At 39.1% G+C, this 16,169-nt stretch overlaps 2 protein-coding genes across 2 annotated transcripts; both read right to left on the reverse strand.

Moving 5' to 3' along the window:
- Positions 1-6,955: 6,955 nt before the first annotated feature.
- Positions 6,956-8,489, reverse strand: LOC115970125. Its single transcript, XM_031089796.1, has 4 exons — positions 8,206-8,489; positions 7,951-8,115; positions 7,547-7,840; positions 6,956-7,436 (listed from the first exon to the last, which is right to left on the reverse strand). The coding sequence occupies exons 1-4, from the start codon at positions 8,487-8,489 to the stop codon at positions 6,956-6,958; spliced, it is 1,224 nt and encodes a 407-aa protein (XP_030945656.1).
- Positions 8,490-9,637: 1,148 nt separating this feature from the next.
- On the reverse strand, positions 9,638-10,198 carry LOC115970126. The gene has a single exon (XM_031089797.1). The coding sequence runs from the start codon at positions 10,196-10,198 to the stop codon at positions 9,638-9,640; it is 561 nt and encodes a 186-aa protein (XP_030945657.1).
- Positions 10,199-16,169: the final 5,971 nt, after the last annotated feature.

The following is a 16,169-nucleotide window of genomic DNA, read 5'->3' on the forward strand; positions in this document are numbered from 1 at the left end:
ATGAGTTCACAGGAATTTGTGAGAGAATGAAGGTCAAACTAGAATTAAAGTGGAGTTAAAGGACCATGCTTAAATGTCTAAGGAGGTGTAGCTGGAGTGTTTGGATCGTCTACCATGATTGGAAGCTTCAAATAAGGAAAGAAATCAAAGAGGCAGAATCTGAAAAGGAAAAAATCTAATTTGAGCACTGATCAGTATTTTGGGCGTATCTCTCTCCTCAAAAATCCAATTGACGCAATTGGAACTGTGACTTAAATATCTACAACTTTCCAGTTTTGATTTTTTTGAAATTCTCAAATTTTGAAGGCCGAAATTAACTCACAAGTTACCGCTGTAAACCTGGACGGAAATTAAAATAGTAAATGTTTTATTTTCTAGGGACACTAGACATTAGAGTTTTGAAGGGAAGCTGGGCAGAACGAATTTTGGAGAGCAAACCTTTTATTTTTCTTTGTCTAATGGCAACCTAAACTCTTTGATAGGGTTAGGGGTTATGTTTCTTCTATATGGTATGAATATTCAATGTGATTCTTTCTAGGATTTTATCTTCGACATATTTGATTGTTCAATTAGATTTCTTTTGATGTATTAGTTCTTCCATGCTTTCAATAAGTTCAATCATGTTTTTCTTATTGTTTAGATGAATTTCTAATAGTTTCAAATAGAAATTAGGATTTAAAGTGAATGAGTTTTTCTGAAAACTTTTCTAACCACAATATTAATCAAGGTTATTATGCGTTCTTAAATTGTCTCAGTTCAACCGAATCATAAGTTTTTAATTGTATAAGAACAATCAATTATGAAATAGATATTTTCTTAGATCACAAAGAATTTCATATCAATATAGGGAAACACCCCGATGCCCTAGTATTTACATTATTGATTTAAATCAATTATTATTATTATTCTTGGTAACAATCACCAAGCAAAAGTATTTTTCTTATTCACCCAAATTGTTATTTAATTATATTGTCTTTGAATTTACTCTGCTCCTTGTGGTTCGACCTCGGTACTCCGAGAATTATATTGCTACGATCTCCCGCACTTGGGAGTGAGCAAGCAATTTTGGCACCGTTGCCGGGAAGTTGCTGTGGATTTAGAGGCAATTTTTTTTTGGGAGCAAAGCATAGCTAGTGGAAATTCTTCTATTGGTAACTTCGTTCCATTTTTTTCCTTATTTTGTTTTTATTTTATTTTATTGTGCATTCATTGTTGCATGAGCAATTGGGTTAGAAACAAGAGAGGCAGATTAGAAAATTTTGAAACTTACTTTGGTAATCTTTTTGACACACCTTTGCCTTCACCTTCTTCATCAATCATGGGTGATGAAACACGTAATAATCATGAGGAGAATAGAAGAACTATGTATGAATTGTTGCATCCCACACAAAATTTTGTTCCTTCATGCATCATGTTTCCACCTAATGCACCACATGTAGAATTGAAGCAAGGTTTATTAGCAATACTTCCTGACTTTAGGGGACAAGAAAATGAAAATCCTTATGTCCATGTTAGAGCTTTTGAAGAGGTAATTAGTAGTTTCTATGCACAAAATGTTATTGAAATTGCTAAGTTACGTTTCTTTCCCTTTTCTCTTAAGGATAAGGCAAGAAGTTGGCTTTACACCTTGAAACCTAGGTCTATAGGTAGTTGGGGGGAGATGGCCAAAGAGTTTTTTAAGAAACATTTTCCTCCCTACAAAGTCTAGCAAGTAAAAAGAAGGATAGCTAGTTTTTTCCAAGGAGAAAATGAGACCTTATACCAAGCTTGGGAAAGGTACAAAGATCTTTTCAATTTTTGCCCAACTCATGGGTATGAAGATTGGAGATTATTTAGCTATTTTTATGAAGGACTTACACCTAGGGACCGATAGTTTGTTCAACTCTCATGCGGATGGGACTTTTTACAAAAGGAACCCGAAGATGCAATGGATTATCTTGATGAGATAGTTGAAAACTCTAATACATGGACTAGACCTAGCCTTATGGACTCCACTGATAGGACTAGAACTAACACTACCACTTCTAGTGGAAGTGTTTTTAAGTGGAGGGAAGATGATAACATGAGTGCAAAAATCAGCATGTTAATTATAGAAATTGAGGCACTCAAAATGAAAGGAAGTAGGAATGTTAGTGCTACCTTTAGAGAGGACCCAATGAAGGTGTGTAAAATCTGTCATGAGATAAACCATGCTACAAATGAATGTGCATCACTTTCATCATTCTTGAATGTGCCAGAAGAACAAGTACATGCATTTAATTCATACTGGCTAAATAATTCTTCATATTCTAACAATTATAACCCAAATATACGAAACCATCCGTATTTGAGTTATAAGAGTGACAATGTGTTGAATCCTCCTGCTCTAAGGAATTTTAATTCACCACATGCATTATCATCATCATCATCATCATCTAGACCTTCCTTGGAGGATGCACTTAGTACTTTCATTCAAAGGCAAAGTGAGCAAAATCAAAAGTTTGAATCCATGCTCACTAGGCTAGATGAAGAGGTAAGAGAGACCAAGAGTCATATAACTAGGCTTACAAATTCATTGAGTGGGATAGAGAAAGGGAAGCTTCCTTCCCAAACTCAACCCAATCCCATCAATCAAAATCTAAAAATTGGCTCTAAAGATAAACATAAGGAAGTAAAAGCTGTGACCATTTTGAGGAGTGGTAAAGAGATTGATAAAAGTTCTCCTTTAGTAACTAAGAAATCTAAGGAGACCCCAGTTGAAAAAGAGAAGGATGAAACTGAGTCACATGGATTTGGTGAAATTGAAAAATGCCCAATCCCTCCACCATTTCCACAAGCCTTAAAATTACCTAGGAAATTGGACACCACATCTGAGATATTAGAGCATTTGCATCAAGTCAAGATAAATTTGCCATTATTGCATGTTATCAAGCAAGTTGCTGCATATGCCAAGGTAATTAAGGACCTATGCACCATCAAGAGAAAGCATCATGTGAAGAAGACCACATTCCTAACAGAACAGGTAAGTGCAGTTATCCAACATAAGACCCCGCCAAAATATAAGGATCCAGGTTGTCCTACGATCTCTTGTACTATTGGAGATTACATCATGGAGCATGCATTGCTAGATCTTGGGGCAAGTGTTAATTTGATCCCTTTCAGTGTATATCAAAAACTTGGACTTGGTGAGTTGAAACCTACTTCAATAACTTTACAGTTGGCTGATCACTCTGTAAGGGAACCGAGAGGGATTGTTGAGGATGTGTTGGTGAAAATTGAACAATTTTATTATCCTGTTGATTTTATTGTTCTAGATTACCAACCTGTTTTACATCCTAATGTTCATACCCCTATTATTTTGGGTAGACCTTTTCTTGCCACAGCTAATGCTTTAATTAATTGCAGGAATGGGAGAATGCAACTCACTTTTGGTTCCATGACTTTGGAGCTAAACATATTTCATGTGGCTAAACAACCACATGAGGAGGATGATTGTGCTTATGTGAACCTCATTGGGGTGGTGGTTCAAGAAGAGTTTAATAAGAATTGTTTTTCTGATCCTCTTGAAACTCTTCTTAATAATTCTGTTGGTTCTTATGATTTAGAATGTGATATTCATGTATCTGAAAATTTTTCTTTGTTGGATTCCTCACAGGTTTTGGAAGAACAACAGATGATGACAATTAATAAAGGGTGGAAGCCTTGCTTTGAGGAGCTACTAGAAAATGAAAAAAAGCTCGTGCATTCAAGTGAAGAGGCACCACAGCTGGAGCTTAAGCCGCTGCCCGGTGGTCTTAAATATGCATATTTAGGCCCAGGTAAGTTAAAACCTAGATGGGATGGCCCTTTCATTGTAAGGGAAGTGTTTAGCCATGGAGCTGTAGTAGTTGAGGACCCTAGAGATGGTAGGATTTTGAAAATAAATGGACAAATGTTAAAACCATTCTTAGGGGGAGTTATACCAGAGGAGGAGACTATGTCACTGAAGATCCCTTCCTATTGGGATGCTACGTGAACTCTGAAAGAGCCTTATGAAGTTGTACCATATTTGTTTTATTTTTCTTTTTGCCTTTCGTTTTTTTTTTTTTTTTTTTTTTTTTTTGTGAGCTAACATTTGCAGGTGTGAAAGAAATTTAAAAAAAAAAAAAAAATTAAATGCTTAAGGTAACTTCTTCCCTTTATACTTGAATTTATTTTGGCTTTGATACATTGAGGACAATGCAATATTTTAGTTGGGGGGAGAGGTCTACACTTTTTGCTACACCTTGCATTATTTTTCTTTCTTTCTGTTCCAAAAAAAAAAAAAAACCTTGAATTTGAATGCAGAAGAGTTATAAGCTTTATTTTTATATCATGTGATGGAATGAATAATGCTGAGTTGGTTATACTATTTGCTATATTAAGACTCTTTCATGAAGAGCACAATTGGAAACTTTTGAGCACAATAGCCAGGTTAGTGGACGGTTGGATGTTGGATATGCATGGATCATGAACAAGCTAGATATAAGCTGAAACTCAACCCATATGGAGAGTTCTTGAGCCTTACTTTTCTTTGTGAGAGTATATCTTTGTTTGAACTCTTAAATTTCTCTCATATGCTTCAGTTTTTGTAAAAGATCTCTATATTTTTTTTTTTGGTTGACTACTGGAAACATTATGGGGAGATATACCATGATCTTACTTATTTTTATCCTTAGGCATGCTGGTTTATGTGGAATTTTAGGAGATGAGAGCTTAAGGCCATCAATTTTTTGTCACCAGCTAAACAAATATTCAGCCTATCTTTACATTAACCATTGTCACCATCATTTGAGCCATGAGAAATACTTCTACAATACCACAAAACATTTTTATTTATGGGTATTCTCATGGGGGTTCAAGTTTTGAGCAATTGATGTGTTTAGATACCACCATTGTCTCTCTTTTCTTCAAAAAAAAAAAAAAAAAAAAAAAAAAAAAAAAAAAAAAAAAAAAAAAAAAAAAAAAAAAAAAAAAAAAAAAAAAAAAAAAAAAAAAAAAAAAAAAAAAAAAGAGAGAGAGAAAAAGAAAAAGAAAGAGGAGACATACATAATCAATCAATAAATCATTGGTGTCTTACACATCTTTCATGTATTTCAGAAGCGTTATATGGTTGAGTAAAGGTTGTTTTGATTCAAGTTGGTTGTTACTACTATGAGTTGGGTTTGGCTTGAATTTTCTGCATTTGATTCATATACCTCATATTTCAAAGAGAGCAGTTCGCCTTTACCTAGCCATAAGATTATACCCTCGCTGAGCTTAAAGTCCTACTTGATCCTAAAGGTGCATGGCTGGTATGTGTTTGGGATAAAAACTAGGGATGAGAATGGTATTAATCTCATGTTTCCAGGAATTCAACATCCTTTCCAAGAGATCTTTTTCCATTGTTTTAGCGGCTGTTTTTGTATACACATGTGATATTCTTAAAACTTCTTCTTTCCTTTTTGTTCACATGTGATTTGAAGAGAGAAACCATTACTTCTATATGTGTTCTTTTAGAGTGTTGATGACTTAAGAGAGGTTTTGGAGTAGAGGCTCTAATCTAGATTATTCTTGGTCTATGCATGTTTGGAAAAGCCGGTTTTATTGGATGGGCTATGCACACACACACTCCAAAAGTGAAGCTAGTGAAAGCTCTTTAATATGATGAATAGTATCCCAACTCAAAATTGAAAGTTCATTTGTATGATATAATGATAAAGCAGACTAACATTTGCTGCAGAAATTTTTAGGAAACCTTTGACTTTTGTGGGTAGAGTCACTGCAAACCCTCACGAGAGTAAACTCGTCCATTAGGGTGACCTAGGGGTTCAAAGACTTGCTGCACATGGGAAGTGCAGTCGTGTAGCCTACGAAAGTGGCTTGTATTTTAGTTTTAATTTTTCACTTTTAGTAGACATGGGTGCTTTGTGGATTGCTAGGGACTAGCAAGATTTAAGTTGGGGGGTGTGATAACGCCTTAAAATGTATACTTATTATATATTTATATGGGCGTTATCTCCTTATTACTATACTTAATTTGTGTAATTAAGCCATGATTTGCATTAGTCCCTATTATTTATCTTTACATAATTTCTTGAATAAAATGCTATTCATTATGTGTAATTTTCTACTTTCAGTAAATTATGTGAGAAAGATGAGTTTACAGGAATTTGTGAGAGAATGGAGGTCAAACTAGAATTAAAGTGGAGTTAAAGGACCATGCTTAAATGTCTAAGGAGGTGTAGCTGGAGTGCTTGGATCGTCTACCATGATTGGAAGCTTCAAATAAGGAAAGAAATCAAAGAGGCAGAATCTGAAAAGGAAAAATCTGATTTGAGCACTGATCAGTATTTTGGGCGTATCTCTCTCCTCAAAAATCCAATTGACGCAATTGGAACCGTGACTTAAATATCTACAACTTTCCAGTTTTGATTTTTTCGAAATTCTCAATTTTTGAAGGCCGAAATTAACTCACAAGTTACTGCTGTAAACCTGGATGGAAATAGTAAAATAGTCAATGTTTTATTTTCTATGCCCACAAGACACTTGGTAACTCTTCAGGCCATGTTCCCTTTACCCCTACTAACTGGGACTTGATAATCCTGAGTAAGGTCCGATTTGTTACTTCCGTCTGTCCATTGGCCTGATGGTGGCTCGATGATGAGTACTTGTTTTTTATGCCCAAGCCCAAGCAAAATGATCTGAATTTCTGGTTGTCGAACTGACGACCGTTATCTGATATGATCATCTTGGGTATCTCGAACCTACAAACAATATTTTTCCATACAAAATTTTGTACCTTTGCTTCGGTGATTGTTGCCAAGGCTTCAGCTTCCACCCATTTTGTGAAGTAGTCAATCGCGACGAGCAGGAATTTCATTTGTCTCTTTCCCTGGGGTAAGAGACCCATGATATCGATCCCCCACAGTGCGAATGGCCAAGGCGAGGAAATTGTGGTCATCTTTTCTCTAGGGACTCATTGAACAATTCCGTACCTTTGGCAACTATCACACTTCTTCACGAAATTGGCTGCGTCTTGTTGCATTGTCGGCCAAAAGTAGCCTGTTCTCATGATCTTCCTGACAAGGGACTTTGCTCCCATGTGGTCTCCGCAGATTCCTCCGTGCACTTCTTCCAGGACGTATTTGGCTTCTTCCTCTTCTATACATCTCAAATATGGTTGGGAGTAACCCCTTTTGTAGAGTTTGTCATTAAGTATCGTAAATCTGGCGGCTCGTTTCTGGATCTTCTTGGCTTCTTCTGGATCTGGCGGTAGTCGTCCTTCTCGAAGGAACGACAGAATCGGGCTCGTCCATCCAGGGTTGGTGTGCACCGAGAGAGTTTGAAGTTCCTGGATGCTAGGGGAATTTTGTTCTTCCAGCCTCCAATCAAGCATTTTATCTTGGATGTCTGTTGAGGCACTTCGTGCTACCTCGTCAGCTTCAGCATTCTGATCCCTAGGGATCTGAACGAATTCTACGTGATTAAAGGCACTTACCAGCTGCTCGTCAGTTTGAGGTACTTTTGCATCCTCGTCTCTTTTGCTTTGAATTCCCCTCTCACTTGCCTTATGACGAGCTGCGAGTCACTCTTGAGCATAATAGTTTCACCTCCGAGTGCCCGAGCTATTTTCAATCTCGTCAGCAAGGCCTCATATTCTGCCTCGTTATTGGTTACAGGGAATTTGAGCTGAACCCCGTACTTGAGAACATCTTTTTCAGGGGAAGTAATAACAATGCCTGCTTCGCCTCCTTTCTGAGTGGACGACCCATCAGTGTTTACCGTCCAGAGATTTTCTATGTTCTCGGGGGTGGTGAATTCTGCTATGAAATTGGCCAACGCCTGAGCTTTTATGGCTGTCCTTGGACGGTATTTTATGTCAAACTGGCTGAGCTCGATAGCCTACTGTACCATTCATCCTGCCACTTCGGGTCTGTTCATTGCCTTTTAGATGGGTTGGTCTGTCATTACAATGATGGGGTTGGCTTAAAGTATGGACGAAGTTTTCTTGAAGCCACAATCAGGGCGAATGTGATCTTTTCTATGCTAGGATACCGCGCCTCGGCACCCTGGAAAGCCTGGTTGACGTAGTATACAGGAAGTTGCAACCTATCTTCTTCTCTGATCAATGCTGCGCTGACGGCCGTAACAGATACAACTAAATACAGGAATAAGTCCTAGCCCTCTTTCGACGGACTTAAGAGTGGAGGGTTGCTAAGATAGCACTTCAACTCTTGGAACGCCGTTTTGCATTCCTTTGTCCAGGAAAACACTTTCTTCAAAGTCTTGAAGAATGGAAGGCATTTGTCTGTGGCCTTCGAGACGAACTTGTTGAGGGTTGCTATTCTTCCTGTGAGGGATTGCACTTCTTTGATCGTCCTGGATGAAGACATTTCAAGGATGGCCTTGACCTTCTCGGGTTTTGCTTCGATCCCTCTCTGTGAAACCATAAACCCGAGAAATTTTCCTGAGGAAACCCCAAAAGCATACTTGGACGAATTTAGCTTCATGCTATACTGCCTAAGCTTATTGAATGTCTCCGTGAGGTCGTCCAGATGATCCTATTCCTCTTTGCTCTTGACGAGCATATCATCAACGTACACCTCCGTGTTTCTCCCGATTTGTTTCTCAAACATCTAGTTCACCAACCTTTGATAGGTGGCACCAGCGTTCTTGAGTCCAAAAGGCATGACCCGGTAACAGTAGAGCCCCTAGCTGGTGATAAAAACAGTCTTTTCTTGGTCTTCTTCAGCCATTTGTATCTGGTTGTATCCGGAGAACGCATCCATAAACGTGAGAAGTTTGTGTCCTACAGTGGAGTCCATCAGCTGGTCGATTCTGGGTAGTGGGAAACTGTCTTTTAGGTAAGCTTGATTTAGATCTGTGAAGTCGACACACATTCTCCACTTCCCGTTTGCTTTCTTGACCATGACAACGTTGGCCAACCACTCGAGGTAGTGGAATTCCTGAATAAATTTTGCTGCAAGTAACTTATTTACCTCGTCCATCACTGCCTTGTTTCGCTAGGGGGCAAAGACTCTCCTTTTTTGCTGGACGGGCTTTTTTCCCAGGTCAACATTCAGGTGATGTTGGATGAGGCTTGCTGGGATGCTCGGCATATTCTCGTGGCTCCAAGCGAATATATTGAGGTTATTTTTTAGGCAGCTGACGATCCCTTCCTTCGTCCTGGGACTCAGATTCATCCCTATTTGGGTTGTCTTTGGTGGACTCCCTTCAACCAGCTCTATCGTTTCTAGCTTCTCCACGATCTTCGGCGTTTTTTCTTTGATTGTCCACGTATGGTTCTCTTTTGAGGTTAGGACGGCCTGGTAGCACTCTCTTGCCAACACTTGGTCTCCTTTAATTTCTCCGATACCCTGTTCTGTTGGAAACTTCACTTTTAAGCAGTATGTGGAAATAGCAGCCTTCCAGCGATTGAGCATTGGTCGTCCTATGATCACGTTGTAGGACGAGGGTGAGTCCACTACCAATAAATTATGCTGGTTGGTTACCTGGAGGGGGTATGATCCGGCTGTCACTGTCAACTTCACTATTCCCCTGGGGTATACCTTGTCTCCATTGAAACTGACGAGGGGGGACTCAAAAGGATGGAGCCTTTTTAGGTCTAGTTTTAGTTGCTGGAAAGTGGGAAGATAGATTATATCGGCTGAGCTCCCACTATTGACCAGGACTCTTCGCGTATTGAACCCTCGATCATGATCATAATGACGAGTGGGTCATCATAAGGTTGCTTTACACCCCTGGCGTCTTCTTCTGAGAAATACATGTCTTGGTTGGTTCGTCTTTGCTTCAAGGGAGGTATACTATGAACACTGTTTACCTGCCTTTGGTATGACTTCCTAAGGGATTTGAATGATCCTCCCGTGGTTGGTCCCCCGACGATGGTCTTTATCTCCCCCAGTGCGCTTTGTGGACGAGGTGGGGGGCGGTCTTTGTCTTTCCTTGAACCGCCTTGCTGGCTTTTCTGGTCGTACCTGCCGGAATCTCCCCTTTTTACATATTGTTGTAGTTTCCCATTACGGATGAGCTCTTCAATCTGCTCCTTCAGATCCCTACAATCCTCTGTGTAATGCCCATGGTCTTTGTGAAAACGACAATATTTCCTCTTATCGCGCAAACTAGGCGCTGAATGGAGTGGTCTTAGCCACTTGAGAGACGGTTCGTCCCTTATCTCCATTAGAATCTGGTCAACAGGCATCATTAACGGTGTGAATTTCGTTGGACGAGGGTTCTTGTCCTCCTCCGCCTATTTCCTTCGTCATTCCGTTAATTAGCCCGGTCTCTTTTTTGTCCTCGTCAATTGTCCTCCTTTTCCTTCTTCTTTTCCTTGTTCTTTTCTGCTCCGTAATGGCTGCTAGAGCTTCTTCCACATTCATATATTTCTGTGCTTTCAACAATGCCTCGGCCATTCTCTTGGGGGGGTTCTTTGCTAAGGCCGCCATGAAATCTCTGGACTTCAACCCTGCTTTGAAGGTCGTGAGATGTACCTTGTCATCCGCCTCGTCTACTTCTAGCATTCCTCGGGTGAAACGTGTCACATAAGACCTCAATGGTTCCTTCTCCCATTGTCTGATGGTGAGTAGGTGGTCGGCAGTCCTTTTTGGACGCTACCCGCCTACGAAACGACGAATAAAGGAACTGCTCAACTGTTCGAAGTTATCAATGGACGATGTTGGCAACTTGTTGAACCACTCCCTAGCCGCCCTTTTGAGAGTAGTAGGGAAGGAGCGACACAAAATCTCATCAGGTGGCTGTTGAAGGCCTAGAGTCGTCTTGAAGGTATTCAGGTGATCCAGGGGATCTTTTAGCCCGTCGAAGGGTTCTAGCTATGGTAGACGGAACTTAGAGGGTATTGGACACTCCTGGACGGCCATGGTGAAAGATGAGTCAGTCTTCTTGACTATCCTCTCCAAGCTTTGGTCTGTCTTCCCTTTGATGGCGTTTCTCAATTCGTCCATCTCTTTCCTCATCTCTCTTAGGAGATCCGAGCTCGCTTCTTTCGGAGTGCTGTTTCGTTTTCTGTTGCTGTCTTTGTCGTCACCCCTGTTTGCACGATTACCTTCCTGTAGCAACCGTTGCCTCATCTCTTGGTTTTGCCTGGTGAGTTCTTCCATAGTGGCTGCAAGCGACTGGATTTGTAAGGCCAATGCAGTGGGATTTGGGTTAGCACTGGATTCCATCTGGACTTGCGAGTTAACTAGGGTAGATCACGTGTTGAATGGCAATCTTTCCCACAGACGGCGCCAAACTGATGATACTCAGATCGTCAGCCAAGGATGATCGTCCAGATTGATTTCGTCCTCAACCAACCCAATCTCCAAGAACTAGTGAAGGGAAGAATGGATGTAAGTCGCCGGCATGGTGCCTCATCCCCTTTTGGAGTTATGTATTTATATGCATGCACTCGCAGGTGGTTTCTTCTAGCCGTTGGTGGAGCCTTGATGAAGACTTTATTCTTCCCTAGTAACACCCCTGCGGGGTGTTAATGATGAGCTGCCCCTCCCAACGGTCTGGAAGATGATTAATGTTTTATAACGATTCCTTGAGGAGTGGAGGTGGATTCACTCGTCCTTGAACGACGCCCATTGCTTCCAGGATGAGCTTGGATAGGTTGTCCGTCCCTAGTCGTGAACGGATGGACGTTGATGATATGATCGAGCCTATCAGGTCTCATGAGAACGGTGCAGAGATACTATCTCCCCCAGAGGGGAATGGTTATTTCCTAACAACTAGTTGGACGAATCATGTTTTTTTGCCCAAATGAAATATGTAAATACTCAATGTAGGCAATAATGAAGTTGATGTAGACTTCTATTTTATGAATACTTTCATTAGCAACAGATCATGCTATGACTAGGAATTCTGGAGTTAGGAGATATCAAGGTGAAAATTTGGGACACGCCTTAGCTGAGTAGCTCTAGGTGGACCAAGCGGGATGTGTGGTATTTGTCTAGTTTTTCCTCTCTCTTCAAACATAAAGACATATATTTTTTAATGAATAAATAAATAAATAAATAATTTTCATTTTAAACATTTTTTATTTGAAACAAAGGAGAAGTGATCAATTGTTTCCATCTTATTTTAATGGCATTACTATATTTCAATTAGCTGGAAGAAAAATGTAAGATTTTATGTCATCTTTTAAGCTCTATTTAGTATCAGTGATCATACATCTTAATATTTTTATGCCAATATTTGGAGTTTAAAAAACCTGGTGTGAAACTTGTGAAAAAAAGAAAAAAAGAAAAGAAAAGAAGGTGGTCTATGGCATTACTTAAATACCACCATGTTCAGTCAAGCTTAGCGAAGCCACTCAACTAAGTCCAAAGACATGTTGAAGCTCGAGCAACATGTCATCCTTCAACCCACACACAGGCCTCAGGATTGGGCCTATGTGTGGTATACTTAAATATCACCAAGTTCGCCCAAACTAAGCTACTCAATTAAGTCCAATTAATACATATTGAAGCCCAAATAATCCTTCAACCCCCACACAGGCCTCAGTGTTAGGCCACACTGCTTATCCCACAATTTTTTAGTACTTCGTTTTTACAATAATCAGGGATAGAGCCAGAGTTTTGAGTTAAGAGGGGTCATTTTACCGTTAGCTGTGTACAGTAGTTTCAACCTTTAACTCTACTACTACTTAGTTATTGAGATTTTTTTTTTTTTTTGGTGTCGGTAAGAACAATATTATTTTTGTTTAGAATTTTTTTAAATGATAGGGTTGTTTATTTTAAATAAAATTGGTTAATTGAGCTTAATTTTTTTTTTTTAAGTTTTACTATTGGTAATTTTTGTTGTTGAACTATTTTTTTGGGCTTGTATATTTTGTTTTAGATTTTAGATCTATAATTTTTTTATAGTCACTAAAATGAGGAAAATACTAGCGCTACAAATTTTTTTTATAAATTATTGATGTAATAAGTGGTTACTAGTAAGTAAAAAAATGATGTGAGTGGTGGGTCCATGTGCGAACCAATAAGAATTTGCTACTAAAACAGTTTATAAAAATGTTGTAAAAAAGTTTATGAGTATAACATTACTCTTAAAAGAATCAAAGATATTGTTTAAGGGAAAAAAATGTAATTTTATAGAACAAAATTTCTAAAATTAGTACACACACATATATATAAAATAATTGTGGGGCCCAATAATTCATGGACCAGGCCCATTTGCCCTTAGAGAGTCCAAAGGCCCGGGCCGAGGAGAACTGTGGCCCAAGCTCTACAATACAGAGCACAAAACAATTTTGGGAGGCAGCCGAGGACAGTTCAGTCTTCGGCAGATCCTGAATCCCACCGGAATAAAGGGGTAAAACTGGTATAGGGACGAATTTGTAAGGAGATCCAAAATATCTTGGGGAAGTTATCCTTACTACCCTTCCAGATAAGACCCAACACATGACAGAGCCGTACTCTGCAACCTTATCAACCATCCCCAACAATTCCGGGATTAGACTGATGGGACAAATATCAGTCTTGTAAAGATTGACCTTACACGTGGACGAAGGACAATTAACGCAGATGAGTATAAAAGAAGAAGGAAAGTAAATCTAAAGGGAGTCCCATCCCACCTCCGAAAAAGAAAGACTACATGGGGGAGAACCTCTCAACAACACCGGACCTCACTGAAGAAAGTCCGTCGTTGGATAACCGGGATAAGGCCTCAATGGTCCTCGGATCAACTCCGAGGAGTCCCATCCCATAGGGTGCGACGCCTTAGGGCTTAAATGTTCAAGCCCAACTCCTTTTCCTATAGGAATCCCTCCAAAATCAGGATCGGAACATCGCCCCGCGACCAAACCCAAGCTTTTCAAGCCCACTCTCTACAAATCATATTGTGAGGGATCTTTCGTGTGTGAGCCCAAAAATGTTAATGGGCCGCAAAGGAATCGTGCCCTTACAATTGGCGCCGTCTGTGGGAATAGAGGACCTTACCCATCTCTTCTTGCCATCAGTGGTGACTCTATGTTTAAGTGAGGGTGGTCCTGACTTGCAAAAAAAGAAAAAGAAAAGTTTTTATACATTTGAAAAGAAATTTATTTACAATTAAACTATTGTGGTCACTCTAATAAAAATGTTGAACACCTTGACTTGAGAATCATAAAAATTAAGGTTTAACAAAAATCCTGTTTTCCGCCTAAAAAAAAAAGGTTTAACAAAAATAAGAGTAATGTTACATCCACAATATTTTCATAATAATTTTATAACAAATTTTATGTAGTAAGCTATTATCGATTCTAATTTGGACATTGATATCACTTTTTTACCCACCAATGACAGTTATTCGTATAAGATTTATTGTAAAAATGTTGTAAACGTAGCATTACTTCAAAAAAAAAATTATAGCCCCCAAACATAATCCTTAACCCCTTAAAAAGTATAAGAGAAATACGGTGGTCTTGAGTTCCCCTTAATGGTAACGGGCTTACAATAGTTATGCTTTCTTTGGCTATAAAATTGCAACAATTTTGCTCTCTGTTGAGGTAAAAATTTTCGGGCCTTAATTTCATTAGCCCATTCACAAAAAATACCCATATAAGCCTATAAATTATTTTGAGCCCACATAAATATTCCCCATATATATTATCCAAATATTCTCCATATTATTGGGCTTTCACAAATATTTCATACACAAACCCATAAATTGCCTTGGACTTTCTCACAAATATTACCCATTAAAGCCCGCATATTATCCAACTTAGGTTTTCACCAAATACTCACCATGTTGCTACCATATTAAGCCACAAAATTACACTATCTCTATAAAAAGCCCAAAAGCATTTACCTTGTGGGGAAATCCAACAAAACCAACTTTAAAGCCTGTTACGATACGACATCTCTAAAGCCCACTACGATGCGGCACCTCTAAAGGCCGCTACGATGTAGTACCTTTAAAGCCCGTTACGATATTGCATCTCTAAAGCCCGTTATGGTATCTCTAAAGCTTGCTACGATGCCGCACTTCTAAAACCCGTTACAATACGACACTTCTACTAAGTTCGTTGCTACACAACAAGATTTTTACAAAATCTTACAAAACCCAAATGCTAATTTGGCACTATTTTACAAAGCCCAAATATTAATTTGGCACTTATTTTACAAAGCCCAAATATTAATTTGGCACTATTTTACAGAGCCCAAATATTATTTTGGCAACTATTTCATAAAGCCCAAATGCTATTTTGACACTTGTTTTACATATACTAAATCTCTCACTCATGAGAAATATAATTATTCATCCCTCAAGAAATACCTCTCTTACAAGATTTATAAAAGTCCATGTATATCACCCATGGCAAAACTATTCATTTTGTAGGGACAACCAAGTCCAAAGAAGCTTAACTACAAAGCCCAATTGGACCAACCTAATTCACACACAAATTCCAGCAGCTAGAGGTCACGTGAGCTGACCAGCCAAATCTCAGCACAACTAAACAGCTGGAGCCCATTCCCATCAAGTCCCAACTTGTCCAATCAGATCAGAAAAGAACAAGTGTCCATCAGGGGTTAAACCCTTCCTTCATAAGCTGAAATTCCATCATTTCTCATGTGACATAAAGCTGAAAGTGATGTGACAGAAAGTTGGGAAACTTCAGTCAGCTGTCACTTCTTTCTTCTCCACCCATTCGGTTAAGAACCAGGAGCAGCCATGCCCAGACCATTAAAGCTCTTGAAATAACTTGAAATCAATTCATTTTCATACAAAAAAAGTGTATTCTCTGGTTCATGAACCAAACACATAAACCCCAAATGGGGAAACTTAGGGAAGTGTGGTTTGGAGGGCACTAAGGGGATCCCAGCAAAGTTCCCAACAAGGGCTCCAAGATTGACCCCTGGCTTGGGGTGATACAATCTGCCCTAGGGAGCTCTGATTCTAGCAGCAGCATAACCAAGATCATTAGCCTAAAGCATGTTTTAATCCCATCAGCCAAGGCCAATCAGCATTTAATGCTAAGTTAGAATCTCAGCTATTATTACCCAAAACAGCAAGAACCTTCTAAAAGTTGAGCTTACCACTCTGAGCTAAAATCCTAGCAATGATTCTCTAAGGATTTTATGAAGATTGAGAAAGATTTAGTATAAATTATTTGCTAATTACCCCCTAAAAACCCAAATATAAATGGAACTCTCCATTAAAACTTCACCAGGACACTAAGATACACA

The sequence above is a fragment of the Quercus lobata genome, chromosome 12, assembly GCF_001633185.2.
Source record: "Quercus lobata isolate SW786 chromosome 12, ValleyOak3.0 Primary Assembly, whole genome shotgun sequence".
NCBI lineage: Eukaryota > Viridiplantae > Streptophyta > Magnoliopsida > Fagales > Fagaceae > Quercus > Quercus lobata.

Bases quoted from the DNA above. Each gene is read 5' to 3' on its own strand.
- LOC115970125 (XM_031089796.1), bottom strand. From the start codon at position 8,489: ATGAAGCTAAATTCGTCCAAGTATGCTTTTGGGGTTTCCTCAGGAAAA. The intron at 8,116-8,205 runs GTGCTATCTTAG...TACGGCCGTCAG, and splicing joins ACGGCGTTCCAAGAGTTGAA to CGCAGCATTGATCAGAGAAG. The intron at 7,841-7,950 runs GTAATGACAGAC...ATACCGTCCAAG, and splicing joins TTTAAGCCAACCCCATCATT to GACAGCCATAAAAGCTCAGG.
- LOC115970126 (XM_031089797.1), bottom strand. From the start codon at position 10,198: ATGCCTGTTGACCAGATTCTAATGGAGATAAGGGACGAACCGTCTCTC.